This window comes from Colletotrichum navitas, assembly GCF_030913465.1.
Source record: "Colletotrichum navitas strain CBS 125086 chromosome Unknown LY79scaffold_67, whole genome shotgun sequence".
NCBI lineage: Eukaryota > Fungi > Ascomycota > Sordariomycetes > Glomerellales > Glomerellaceae > Colletotrichum > Colletotrichum navitas.
Window position 1 is genome coordinate 154,689 of NW_026850613.1, and position 12,937 is coordinate 167,625.

The following is a 12,937-nucleotide window of genomic DNA, read 5'->3' on the forward strand; positions in this document are numbered from 1 at the left end:
GTTTCGTATGATTTAACATTGATACAGTATTTCTAACATGTTCTGGGACGCGGGTGGCAAGCTTCTGAAGTTCATCGGCTACGAAGCGCCGGTCTTTGACATTGCCTTGCCGAGGTTGTGAGAATATTGTGATAATGAGGTCATTAATCTAACATGATGCTAGAAAAGAGTTTCCGTCAGCTGGAAATCCATCCCCGGTCTAGTAAATCAACGCAAAATTCCAGTGTAGATATTGCGGGTCAATTTGTTTGGCGCCTAGCAGAGTGAGCAAATATTCACAAGGTTGTATGGTCTTGGTACTGAAATTGAACACTTAGGTCTGTTGTCATGATATAAGCCGTAATTGCGCAGTGGCAATTACGGATCCGCTTTGTCATCACAGTTATAAGCCCGCTCTACCCTGGACCTCTGTGTGCCTTAATGGCATGAGCATAGGTTATATCAGAGACCCCCACAATTCCGAGGGGCCCAGGTTCAAGCACTGTTCAGGGCAGTTAAAGACACCACCTATACTTTAGCTAGATATACCTAATTAGAAGGTAATCAGCAAGAGTGTTCTATATTACTAGCCTTCTGATAAATAGTGTTGTAAACTTGGGGGGGTGTATTGTGATATAAGCCGTAATTGCGCAGTGGCAATTACACATCCGCTTTTGTCATCACATCTGTTAAATAATTGCAAATGAATTTTCTGACGAAGCTATGAGCCAATTTCTGACGACTTGCTATACTCTGATTTTTGATCAATTCCTTTAAGTAGAAAACTGCTATTTTTCTTCTGGCTTGTGATGCCTAGGTAATAGTTAGCGTTTATAAAAATGGGGGCTTCGCCCCCCCCACTATCTTGATTCAAGATTCTACCTCACACGGAAGCAAAGCTTAGCCTTTCAGGCATTAGCCTTGATGCTGTCGACTACCAGATGTTCACGTGACATATCCTTAGGACAGTGGGATTACAGTACCTGAATTTATTTTATCATGTGTCTTGTTGAGAGGCATTTGAATTTAGAAAGTCATCGGTCTTAAAAAGATGCTAGTTCCAAGCAAACATCAACTATTCAAATAGATAAATCGATCGAAAGTCTCGGAGCGGTAGAAAGCCAGCTATCAAACCTACAGTCAGTATGTTGATATACGGTTAAAACACCTACTGTGACCGTAATCATCATATACGGAACAACAATTGAGACTCTCCTATCAGTTTGGTTACATATCGTCTCCGAAGTGATCAGCCGGCCATCGCCGTCTCCAAGCAGGACCATAGATGTATACTACAGGAACTAGCAGTGCAAAAGCAGAAAGCAAGCCAGTGTAAATCATCATCGCATGGAAATATCCCATTTCCACAACCCAGTCAGATATCTTAAAGGACAATATGAACGCCAACAAGCATCTGAATGACGCAATATTAACCAAAGCTGGACCTGCAAGATGAGGGTAACATTCCAGAACGTAGACGGCGCCGATAGTATTAGCACCTAGAAAGCCAAAAGCCATCATTCCAAATCCGGCAAGGAACGTGAAGTAGGAATAGTCCTGCTGGTTGGAACCCGCCAGACCGAAGATGACAGAGCCTACGATGCCACAGAGAGTAGGGAAGATGATATTGACAAGTTGGTTTTCTGGGAGACGAGCTCCACGTTTCTTGGCTATGCGATTAGCCACCCAGTCAGCAGCCTTTCCTGTGACCAAGGCAACAGCAATGGCTGCAATAAGAACGGGGACAAGGCAGAGGCCAAGTAACAGGAAGTTCCATCTTGAGGAGTAATGGTCAGAGAGATTTCCTGAAATCCACTGAAGGTGCGATTACTTACGACCACGGCGCCGTTATGAGTGCAGGTCCAACAGTATATCCAGCTGCAAATGCACAAGCAATCATCACGCTATTAAGCATAGTGATGAAGAATATATGTGGATAAAAGAATGTTCGCAGCGTGTCAATAAAGGCATTCCAGCCTTTTCGCCATTGCATCTCGCCGTGAAAAAATGCAATGTTATATCGGAAAGTTCTTGGGGCGTGCTTGTAGCCAGACTCGTTGCGAGGCACACCATCTATACAGTTTCTGTTAGCTAATCTGAAGGTGTAGCTATATATATATATATATGTTGGGTATCTTGGTACTTACTCATCTCAGCGCGGGTTCTCTCCCACCTGGTCTCGGGCATGAAGAAAAAGACGCCAATAAGAAAAAAGGCAGCACCAGCAGCAGTAAGAAAATACATGTAACGCCAACTCAAATCGATGATGATTTGTGGTGTAGCAACGCCAAGTACTATAATAATAACACCTTGAGCCGCAAACACGCCAGAGATCCATGAATTTCGTTGGTGGACAAAGACCATGTCTTGTAGAACAAACGGAATCAAACTCTCAACAGTACCGGCGCCAACAGCCTGAACGCAACGAGCCAACAAGTGCGATGGTAACGAGCGGCTATTCCCTGCCCAGATACATCCCAAAATAGCGACAACGCCAGTGGTCAGAACGACGGGACGACGACCGACGGATATAGCCAATGGAACCAGAAGAAGATTGGATAAGCCAATGACCAGAACGGGAAGCGAAGCCAGAAGGTAGATCTCGACAATCGGCGGGGCATTCGGTAGCATGGAGAGGTATTTCAGCGGATCTGTACCGGCAGGAAGACCACCAGATGCGGTCAGCGACTTGAGGAGCTTTGGATCGATGCCTGAGTACTCCAGGGCGAAGACCGGCAACATGGCGCCCAAGATCAACTCAGCGGCAGCGGCCAGCGCACCAAAACAGGATAGGCAAAAGCAAGCTAGCACTTTTCGTGATAGGGGCAAGTTGAGGGGATCCCGCGGATCTTGTGTCGGAGCTGGTTGAAGAATGAGCTTGCCATCTCGATAAAGGGCACCTCCTTGTGCCTGCGCTTGCGCATCAAAGGAAGATTGCGTCGATTCTAAGTATCGAGTATCATCGTTGTATTTTGTCGACGGCGTATCGTGGTCGTGGTCATTCTTTTCGTTCTCGCGAGGCCAAGCCGCTACATGAGACCTAGAATTTGCTGGGGGTCCAGCGTTGTGGTAAGGAGGTGACTGGGAGGCAGTGGAGTAGTTCATACTGGAATCTCATTAAAGCAGCATGAAGGATTCATAAAAGAAATGATGGATGATGGTACTCAAAGAAGACAAAATCTGTCATGACTCTGCAGGACGTGTCGGGTGGTATTTAAAAGCCAAAATAAGAACCGATGGCCCTGCAAGCGACCCTGAGTAAGAGGGAGACCCTCAGAGCATCATGCTGCATCCTAGGAAACCTGACCACTCAAAGGTCAGCGCCAATCTCATAGACTTTCACTTTCCAGACTTTGAACCCTTTCCCCGCGAACGATTCCCCGCAAATCGCTTGTCCATCGCCGAGTCCTTCAAACCTTCTTAAACTTGTTTCATTGACGTCAGCGTCGTTATGTTGTCGCACCTTTGAAATGTCTACATGCTTGTAGGAGTATCCTTGTGCTGGATTACTTGCTGACTCTCCGACTTCCCGCATACTATCCAAGTTAATATTCTTGGCAAGCAAACCCGCCCAGACAAGCGGTATTTACACCCGGCTGCTAGCCAAAAGTGGCATCCGATGCTAGAATACCGCCCCCCATTACCTCTATGACCTCGGCAGACCGGACGTATTCTAAGAAATCGCCGAGAATGGTCATGTGTCCTACGAAGTTCTCAAAGACCTTAGTACCGCAGGCGGACACATTCAAGACTTGGTGATGAAGTCATTCGCGCCTCGGCCTTTATTCATTCATCATGTCTGAAACTTTCACAAAAGCTGGAAACGAGTTATTCTCGACCTCTGTCACCAACAATAGAAAAACAATGCCTCAAAAGTTCCAGCTACACCTAATATTTATTCGCTATGACGTAGCAAGAGGATATACGACCATTACTGAGCTTGGCTGCACCGTCAGATCACAACATTCGCTACTATAATAGAACTCCAACGCGGAAGGGCGTTTGCAGCCAAAATCGAGAGAAAGAACATCGTGGAGTCTATCAAAGCCTGCAAAACAATGAGAAGGCCGGTCGTCAAAGAGGGCACACATTATGGTGGCTAGCCGCTTTGGGTCCGGTTCCGAAACTAGTATCAGTGTATGATCTACAACCGTTTCTTCCCGGCACCTTAAAACATAGTAAGCACATGATTCAAAACATCAAGTGCCCAATAAAGGCTCGTTTCTTGAGTCGTCTATAGGTATGTAAAACTTTCATTGAAGTTTGCTTTTGTCAAATGTTATATTAATGGTAGTCTAAGAACTTGCGCCGAGAGGCAGAAGAAGATTTTGTTAATAGAACCGTTATCAATCCTTACTGTATTTACCATTACTTGACGATTCATAAGAAAATAAAATCATCCCCTTGTATATGAAGTTGAAAGTGCCTAATTAGGCCGAAGTGATGTGGTTCGAGGAGGATAGTTTATCCGGGATGAGCCACTTCTTGGATGCTACGATGATTGTTAGTTCTCTAAAATACCAAACAAGTCTCCAGCCTATCTTTTGGATATTTGCATTTAACCAACGATATCTGGCTTCCCTTCCAAACAATATGATCGACTGATGAGTTGTTAAGTCTGAGAAGAGAGAAACCCAATGATTGAATGGGAATTATTTCGCATTCTTACAAGTACCGCGCGTTCATCATTTGTCATATGCCAAATGTTCGGTATCATTTGCGATAGTCAGATGTGATATAGATATGAAATAGGTCAGTTAATGTCCTTATCTACACCTGAGGCAAGAACGTGCTCAATGATCATTATGTAAGAGGCTTGAAGACATTTGCTGGCAAAAGAGAAGTCAAGTGCTATACTAGTATAGTATATATGTACCGTCAAAGTGTAACTAATACCCCACTGAGAGTTGATTCTTTAAACTAAAGAGTCGATTTTCTTATAGGCATCATTTAGCTCAACATGAACATACAAAATGAATACTACGGTACATCTCACCGCACAACAGCAAGCTATTAAGCTACATTGTAGAGTAAGAGAACGGAGAGGCGGCGAGAAAAGCGTATGGTGGTTCCAGACTAAGGCATCTAGTAAACTTGCAAGTTCCTCGCCGAAGCTACTGTGTCTCGATCAGGATATGCTTACGTGCCTTTGTAGTAAAGCCTTTTCATTACAGAACACAGCCAAAAAAAAAGGAAGATGAAGTAGAAAGAAGAAGGAACAAGTCAGTATGAGTTGTGGCTTGTACTGTAACCGGCTCAGAATGGTTCAAAAGCCAGTAGGTAGGTATAATGTTAGACGAGAAGATGTGCTAGCTATGAAGGGTTGGTCGGGTCGCCATGGTGTGTTAATGACAGATCACCTACTAGACCAAATGGAACAATAAGTAGATTAATTCAGGACTGGAATACGCCATTTTCAACTGGCGGACTGTCGCATCAGGAATAGAATAGGATTTCATTTGAGTAGCTGACGGTTCTTTCAGTCCTTCACTGATCAGGCTCTAAAACCACGACGGGTAGTTCACCGTCCAGACATATTGTTTGGTTATATGTCACACGCTTGTCATTTGCCACATGCCTTGGGCGCCCATTTGGCCAAGTAAATAATCACATCTTCCATCATATTGACTCAAAATCATGTCGATGACTTTGAAACCCATTGCTTATTTGATTTCGCTTATAGTAAACTCCGAAAACGTATAGTTTGTTCGCACATTAATTATTCTGGCCGGGCTGAAGGTTGCATCCGAGCAGATGCCCTGGCATTTACATCTATCCAACCTGATCGTCCAGATGGGTGCAGGTCATGCATCCTCCATCACACGAGGGGGGAAAAGGCGGGCCTATCATCATCCACGCTCTCGGGTCAAAGGTTACAAGGAGGTATATCTTGTTCTGGATTTTGAGGCCGAAGACTGGCAGCCACTGGGCCTCACACTGATCATTGCCCCACCTACTGGTCATGCACGAAATATGTGCATCGATTGCAATCCCGTCTGTAAGCCAAGCGGTCAAGTTCTGGTATAGGGCCCCCGGGCACCAGTTGGTGCGCAAACATCGTATTGAATATCACACTTTAGTGACGTAATGGATCTGGCTTCACAAACTTCGATCTTCGGCCCACGCATATATGCATGTAAACCCTGCTCCATTTTGAATCTCGTTTTATGCACTACGGTATGTAGAATGGCGAGCTCCCTGCCGGGTATACCCAAGCATCAGGGCGAAAAGAACCACTGAGATACGTGGCCATAAGCTGTCAACATGCTGTGGGACCAGGCTATCGAGATTAGGCCCTGTAGGCCACGGGAGATCTGCCACACGCTGCGCAATATAGACTGAATATCGTCGACGTGCTGAGCAGAATGGCTTTGAGGGAGGGGTTCCCGGCGACTGCTCTCTGATAGTTCTCACAGGTATTCAACATCAGTACCCTGATAACGATGACCAGAATATTGCTCTGGTGCAGGTTCAGAAGCAGTTCTAGGCATTGGGAACTAACGAGAGGCTAGTCTTTTGGATGCCACCTTCATCAACGAGCTAGAATTGACTCGGGCTTGTAGACGGCCACGAGGCGGTCCTAGGCATACACCTCCGTTTCCGATCGGAAAAGTCTCAGAGAGTGCCGGGATGAAGCCTTCACCGCAAGTGCCAACTAAGCCGGAAGTCTGTCCATTCCCTAGTGTGAGGCGGTGCAAAGAGGAAAAGAACGAACAAAACCTACTATGTACATCGCGGGTCACGTCTGATGACCGCTGTGTCCATCGCGACTGTATATCGTGGGGACGTTTCGATGAGGTTGAAGTGTTTTCCAAGTGATACCCTTTCCCGGCGATCTGGAATCGGCCTATTCCCTGCTTCAAAACCAACGTGTTCGGGTTATTGGAACCGTGCAGCTCAGACACCGCCATTTCTTGCTGGGACAGTCCTGTCCGCGACGCCAGGAATGAGTTGGCCGGTGTTTGATGCCTGTGCCCTGTTAATCGCAGTGCAGGGCGTGCGCTAGTGGTCGATCTATCAGAGCTATTGTCCAAGAGAAAGATGATGGCGAGCAATCGGGCGCCAAAGCTGAATGATTGTCACTGACCAAGTTGGCATGAATCACATCTGTGGAGGCGGCCCAGCTGATTGATAGGTAGCCCAACCCCAGCCCCCCCCGAACATTACGCCATCACAAGCTCCGCTTCGGGAGGAAATACTATGCACGCAGTGTCTGTGCTGCAGATAACTAGGCCGTCGGAGAAGGTGCAGGTTCGTACGGCGCCTTACTCGAAGAAGCATCGGCTCGATCAAGGACAACCCAATCTTTCAAATCGCCTGACACAAGCGGGAACGAAGAGGCGACGAAGGATGCTGTGGAGGGGGGGGGCCTGTGGGTCGATGGAAGCTGAAGGTGACTGGTGCCCACCAAAAGGGCTTTGCTACTCCGTGCGTTTGAAATCGGTTCAAGATTTGTTTTGATCTCGGTCGTGACGGCGGCTCGCGTCCTTGACGAGGGTAGTTCGGACGGTGTTTCCGCTAAATTGACATCTTGCCTTTCAGCGAGCTCAGTGAAGCTCGGCACTTGGCAGTGTGAGGTCACGTCCGAACTTTTGAAGCACCGGACGTCTGGCTGGAACCAGCACCTATTCTTCGGTTCAAAGGCAGAAATACAACCGGTAATGTACAGTAGTTATACTACGAGAGTCGCGGAACACACGAAAGGAGTTGTGGACAACGGAAATTCTGACGCGATGCGGGCAAGGAGTACGAGCCCCCCGACGGCGCGAGCGGCAGGCATCAAGCGTGGGCGGGTTCTGAAGATCTTTCACGACTCGTGTGGGGAACATCGAGTTCGCGCTCCCCGTGGTGTTGTGGTACTACGGCGGAATGGAACGACGAGAGCAGAAGGTGTTGCGACAGATCCGTTGGTTTCGGGCATGCAGTCTACCGCAGAAAGGGGGGGGGGGGTTTGATGTGATAGAGCCACCTCAAGCAATCGACGAGAACATCGTCTCAGATGAATCATCCGCTTGTTTGTTCCCTGCGAAAATCCCGAATCTGCAGCGGGCTCTGCAGCGGTATAGAGGGTCTCCGGTCCTCTTTGAGGAACCCACTCCCCCTTTCGTCTAAGCATGGAGACACAAGGAGGCCGAGCAGCGAACCACGGTCAAGAGTCCTGCTGAGCAGGAATGAGGGTCAGAACCCCACAGCTCAAGTCCAGTCACAAAATGGGCCAAGGGCAAGGAAGGTGAGTCGCAAACGAATCGAATGCGCACCAATGAAGCACGAGGGCTTAATGTTGGTGGGGGTCGTGTAAAGTACCCTCGAGTACTTGCAATTGCTATACGAACCTCCACGCTAAGAGTTCTGAAGTTAGACTGTCTTATTCATGACAGGCATAGCCCAGGATCCTGCCACTGGACCATGGATCTAGGGTTGACTACAGTAAAAAATGGTGTTCCGTTGTGTAAGATGGGATAGTGTAGTTGTAGTTCCGCTTGCGAGTCCGACTGAGGTTACAATGGGGGCTGTCCAGCAGCTGACGTACAGTATGTGTTCTGTGTTTGGCAGCATGAGTCTTCTTTTGGCGGTCCATATAGGGACACAGGAGTTAATGATGATTATATGAGCCCTGTGGGATGATGGATCAGTAACATTTGATGCGGGTTTCAACGGACCCTCGTTGCACCAACTGCAACGCTGGCCCTGCAGCCTAGCCTTGGAACGCCACGGTTGTAGTAATATCGGAGAAGGCATGAAGTTGGAAAGCGAATCTTATAGCGAGTAAAGTAATCAACCATGATCCATACCGAGCGATGTTCTGGTTGAAAGGCGAACGGACGGGCGGGCGGGCAGGCGGGCACGCTAGTGGTGATCCAATACCTGTGGAGACCAGCCGTCGACGGCACGCACCGTCTCGAAAGTCAAAATGATGAAGGGGAATAGCTAGATCGAACAATGGGCCAAACCTTCCCCCCGGACGGTCGGACTCACTGTTTATCGGGGGGTGCTAGGACGTTGGCTGGTATGGATCCCCCCTCCCGTCGCGTTAACGGTCAACAAGAAGATGCAATGCCCAGTTTGACAAACCACTGTTCACTACCCATAGCCACAACCGGGAATGAGGCGATTGGCGTCGCTTCATTATGCCTTGGCGCACTTTACCTCTTGTACTAGAAGGGGACGTGAAATCTATGACGAGAGGTCGTGGCGCGCAGACTTGGGAGGGCGATATGGGTTCAACCCATGACGTCCCTAAGAAGCCCGCCCCCAATATGAGATGGACATCATGGGCCAGGCTGAGCTGGGTTGGATGAGCCTTTGGCTGTCAGTCGAAGTCGAGCATGCCTTGACGGACACTGACTCCGACGCGCTGGAATGCCATGTTGGGTAACCCGACAGCACGCTATCGGGTTACCACTGGACGGGGGATGCCTGGAGGCCAGTCAAGTGGCCCTCGCCCAGCACGAGCTGCATACATGTCTCAGCCACAAGTCTCAACCCCCAGACGAATAAGTAAATACTGCATGCCCTCTGTCCCAGCGCCAGATGTGGCGCTGGGGCGCTTATATATGTATATACATATATACTCCGTATATTTGGCGAACCTCGATCGTAGTAGCTCGGCATGTAATTCGTCATCTTGCGTGTCGGGAGATATCGGCCTTCATAACCTTCTTCTGACTGTCGGCAATTATGATGACTGCGGCTGCGATCCAGGTCTGGATATCAGAAAGATCCAATACCACATTCCATTGCCATAATCTCCGGCCTGATATGTTGCACGCAAATGACGAGAAGTTTACAGGCCCAGTCGGCTCGATGCCATACCTGTTGATCACTTTGGGAGCAACCCCTAGGCGGCGCGGAGAGCTGTGTGGCGCTTGTGAGCATGACCCGTCGTGGGACCGGGGGGGTGTCCATGAGTTGCAGCGGGTAGGCTGTGGGTTACGGGCCCTATGTTCGCAACCGCGACGGGCATTTACTAGCTTCGCAAGCACAAACGACTAGCGGGAGGTCTAGTGGATGGGAAATGAATGTCGTCAGGCCTTAACCCATGGCCAGGGACTTTGGGGCTCTCGCTCCTCGCAGCTTGGTCAGCGAGGACGGCTGCGATGTACTAACGCGTCGGAAAACGGCACTCGCGGAGATTTTGGTGATCACGCTCAGTGTACGGATGCTTGGGAATGCTTACGGATATTTGTCAGATTAGTCCCAATAAAGAGGACAATCGATATGCGAGCAAACTTCAATAACACCAGCGTGGGGGGGCACGCACCAGGTTATGTCCGCAACGAGAGCAGAGCCGGATAGGGGCTCAAGCTCAGCGAGAACCACTACGGATACGACCCCTCCCCGCTTGGACTCCAGAACAAACGGCTCGGCGCATTATGCCGTCCAACGTGAGCGTTTTTGCCGATAGCGGATGGCACACTAGCACTGCTTGGACCACCGCACCAATTATCGAGACCAACGAGTCGCAAGACATGCCAGGCTTGGCTTCACTTGACACAGGCGAAGATGGGGTTTACCTATCCACTATAGAAGATATGTTAGATTTCTTTTCTTGAGCAACTCTGGGGAAGCCAACCTCAACCTCGGTCAAGATGCATGGCACTTGGAGTATGTTGTCACATCAGGGGTCGTTCTGGTAGGTAATTAGTCAGTGGATCACCAAAAGCAACGCGCCGGAGCCAATCCGTGTAACGCCGCCGCAGGCAAGCCTGTCCTCCCCCCGAACGGAGACTCCGGGGGGGAGGTTAAATAGCGCGAGGCTGTTGCCGACTTGGGCGGGCGATGTATCCGTACTAATTATGTATCGTAAAGATGGTCGACAGGATAAGGCGTCCCAGGCTTGGTGACCGGAGCAAGGGTGAAAGTGGATAATCGTATTGCCGGCTGAATATGGTTCCAAAAGAAACCGAGATCTGCTGGATCGGCAGCAGGCGGCACAAGACGAGGCAGGTGGTTCGGATTCGAGCACGTGAGGCAACAGCGCTGCTTCTGCTGCTGGAGGCTTGGAGAATTGCAGCCAAAGACGTCTGGACGCAGCCATAATCCGCCGAGGCTTGAAACTGTGGCAACCTCATGAGGAGCGGGTTCAGTCCGACTTTGAAACCCAATCTCACCGGCCGGTGCTACCCATCGTCAACAATATTCGTGCGTGCATGCATGCATGGAGGGGACCATTGGCGGATTCATGCGATCCTACAGTACATTCTGGCGCGCAGGTGGGAGTGCCCCCCCCCCCCCCCCCCCATGGCACAGGGCTTATCTGGTCCGACATTTGCCGGAAGTATTCCTGGGCGAAATCGGTCGTTCGGTGTTGGGAGCATAGAAACTTGGACGATGGCCGTCGACCAAAACCGGAGCTGAGGACGAAAGCGAGGCGCGGAGGAAGCAGGCAATGACGTAAAAGAGGAACGGGAAATCAAGAGAGAACAAGCGTAGGCCTCGGCATGTTGTCGGGGCGGGCTCCGGGTCCGAAGGATATGCAAAGTCAATCGATTTGACAACGACAACGGGGGACGGACGGACGGACGGACGGACGGTGGTGTGTGTGTATGTGTGTGTAGTGGCCGACGCCTGTCGAATGGATACCTCGAATGGGCGACTAGCTGAGATGGATGGATGCATGGGTGGTACTTGGAGTGTACGAACATGTGTGGCAGGCAGACACAGACGTCTCCCGTATAGGGACGGGGGGTCTGTGCCACGATTTCCGAGCGCGGCGATTCTACCTAGGTACTCAGTACAAGGAAAGGTCAGACAATCTGAGAGCAAGTAGGAATACGGGACGGAATACTGATTCAAGATGCAAGATTTGAGGAGGCCCGCTGCGTCTCTGTTCTGTCGATGGCATCTCGGAGAGTCAGGTACGGAACGGAGTGTTCTCCGTCGGGGTAAGGCCCGAAAGCAGGTAGCCTTGGACAGAGGCAGAAGCTGTCATGGCTGACTCAACAGGATACCAAGATGGGTAGGTACCTCAACCGTCGAGGTGGGAAGGTTCTCGTCGTTTGGACCAGTCTTGCGTACCTACCTACGATGTACGAATACTTACTTGGGGAAAGGGAAGGCAGGATAGATGGACGAGTGAAGTACGGGAGAGAAAGGAACCAAGGGTAGGTAGGCAGGTGGCAGGGTAGGGTCCCTGGCAGGCAAGACGGGCAGGGAGGATCAGGGAAGTACATAGTAGGCAGGCAGGTAGCGGCATCTCCACAGTACAGTGCGCAGGGGGCACTCCCTTTCCCCTCCTCGGGCTTAGCGGCTTATCTGTTGCTGGTTGTCAGCGGGGCGGCCCCCTCATCTCTACAGCGGCTGACAGTGGGTCTCATGCTATTAAAGCGTCCAGATAGTTTAATGATGTGGACTAAGGTAGGTAGCAGCCGAGTCCGTTGGGCGCACTGTGCACCACGGAACGGTGACTGGCATCGACGGAAAGGTTTGACGTCGTCCTTGCCTTGCTTGACAGGACGGAAAGGGGACGGGATCACGCACGTTAAAATAGCGTGCAATCAAGTAGGTCCTGCTGCCTCTCTCTCACGTGCCACAGCCGCAGAGTTGCAGATCGCTTAGGTACCAATTTCGCGGGCGACCAATCCGTGGGTATACGTACCTATGTACATAGGTATCCGTAGGTAATAGCCGATGCCGATATCAACGGCACATGTGGGCCGACAGGAAGGGCCGTTCATCAAGGTTCCTTCCTTCCTTCCTTCCTTCCTTCCTTCCTTCCATCCTTCCTTCTTTTTTTCTCTTTCCTGCTATGCTGCTTGGGACGCACAGTCAGTCAGTCAGTCAGTTGGTTGGTTGGTTGGTTGGTTGGTTGGTTGGTGGGTGCGTGGGCGGGCAGGCATGTGGAAGGTGCGGACGCGATGCACTTCCTCCGCTGTCTGGGATTAGGAGGAAGGAAGGAAGGCATGTATCATGAGAATGGAAGTTTGGTGGAAGGATCGAGAGAGAATGGGCCAAGGTG

General features: G+C 50.0%; 3 protein-coding genes across 3 annotated transcripts; all 3 read right to left on the bottom strand.

Moving 5' to 3' along the window:
* Nucleotides 1-875: 875 nt before the first annotated feature.
* LY79DRAFT_694144 (major facilitator superfamily transporter) lies at nt 876-3,677 on the bottom strand (the record flags this gene model as incomplete). Its single annotated transcript, XM_060564792.1, has 4 exons — nt 876-1,756; nt 1,815-2,052; nt 2,127-3,060; nt 3,624-3,677. 4 exons carry the CDS (start codon nt 3,675-3,677, stop codon nt 1,207-1,209), a joined length of 1,776 nt encoding a protein of 591 aa, XP_060410524.1. The 3' UTR covers nt 876-1,206.
* A 6,563-nt stretch (nt 3,678-10,240) lies between these two features.
* Nucleotides 10,241-11,175, bottom strand: LY79DRAFT_564383 (uncharacterized protein). The gene has a single exon (XM_060558649.1). The coding sequence runs from the start codon at nt 11,015-11,017 to the stop codon at nt 10,625-10,627; it is 393 nt and encodes a 130-aa protein (XP_060410525.1). The 5' UTR covers nt 11,018-11,175; the 3' UTR covers nt 10,241-10,624.
* LY79DRAFT_344685 (uncharacterized protein) lies at nt 10,854-12,067 on the bottom strand. Its single transcript, XM_060552600.1, has 3 exons — nt 11,768-12,067; nt 11,179-11,702; nt 10,854-11,099 (listed from the first exon to the last, which is right to left on the bottom strand). The coding sequence occupies exons 1-3, from the start codon at nt 11,822-11,824 to the stop codon at nt 11,087-11,089; spliced, it is 594 nt and encodes a 197-aa protein (XP_060410526.1). The 5' UTR covers nt 11,825-12,067; the 3' UTR covers nt 10,854-11,086.
* Nucleotides 12,068-12,937: the final 870 nt, after the last annotated feature.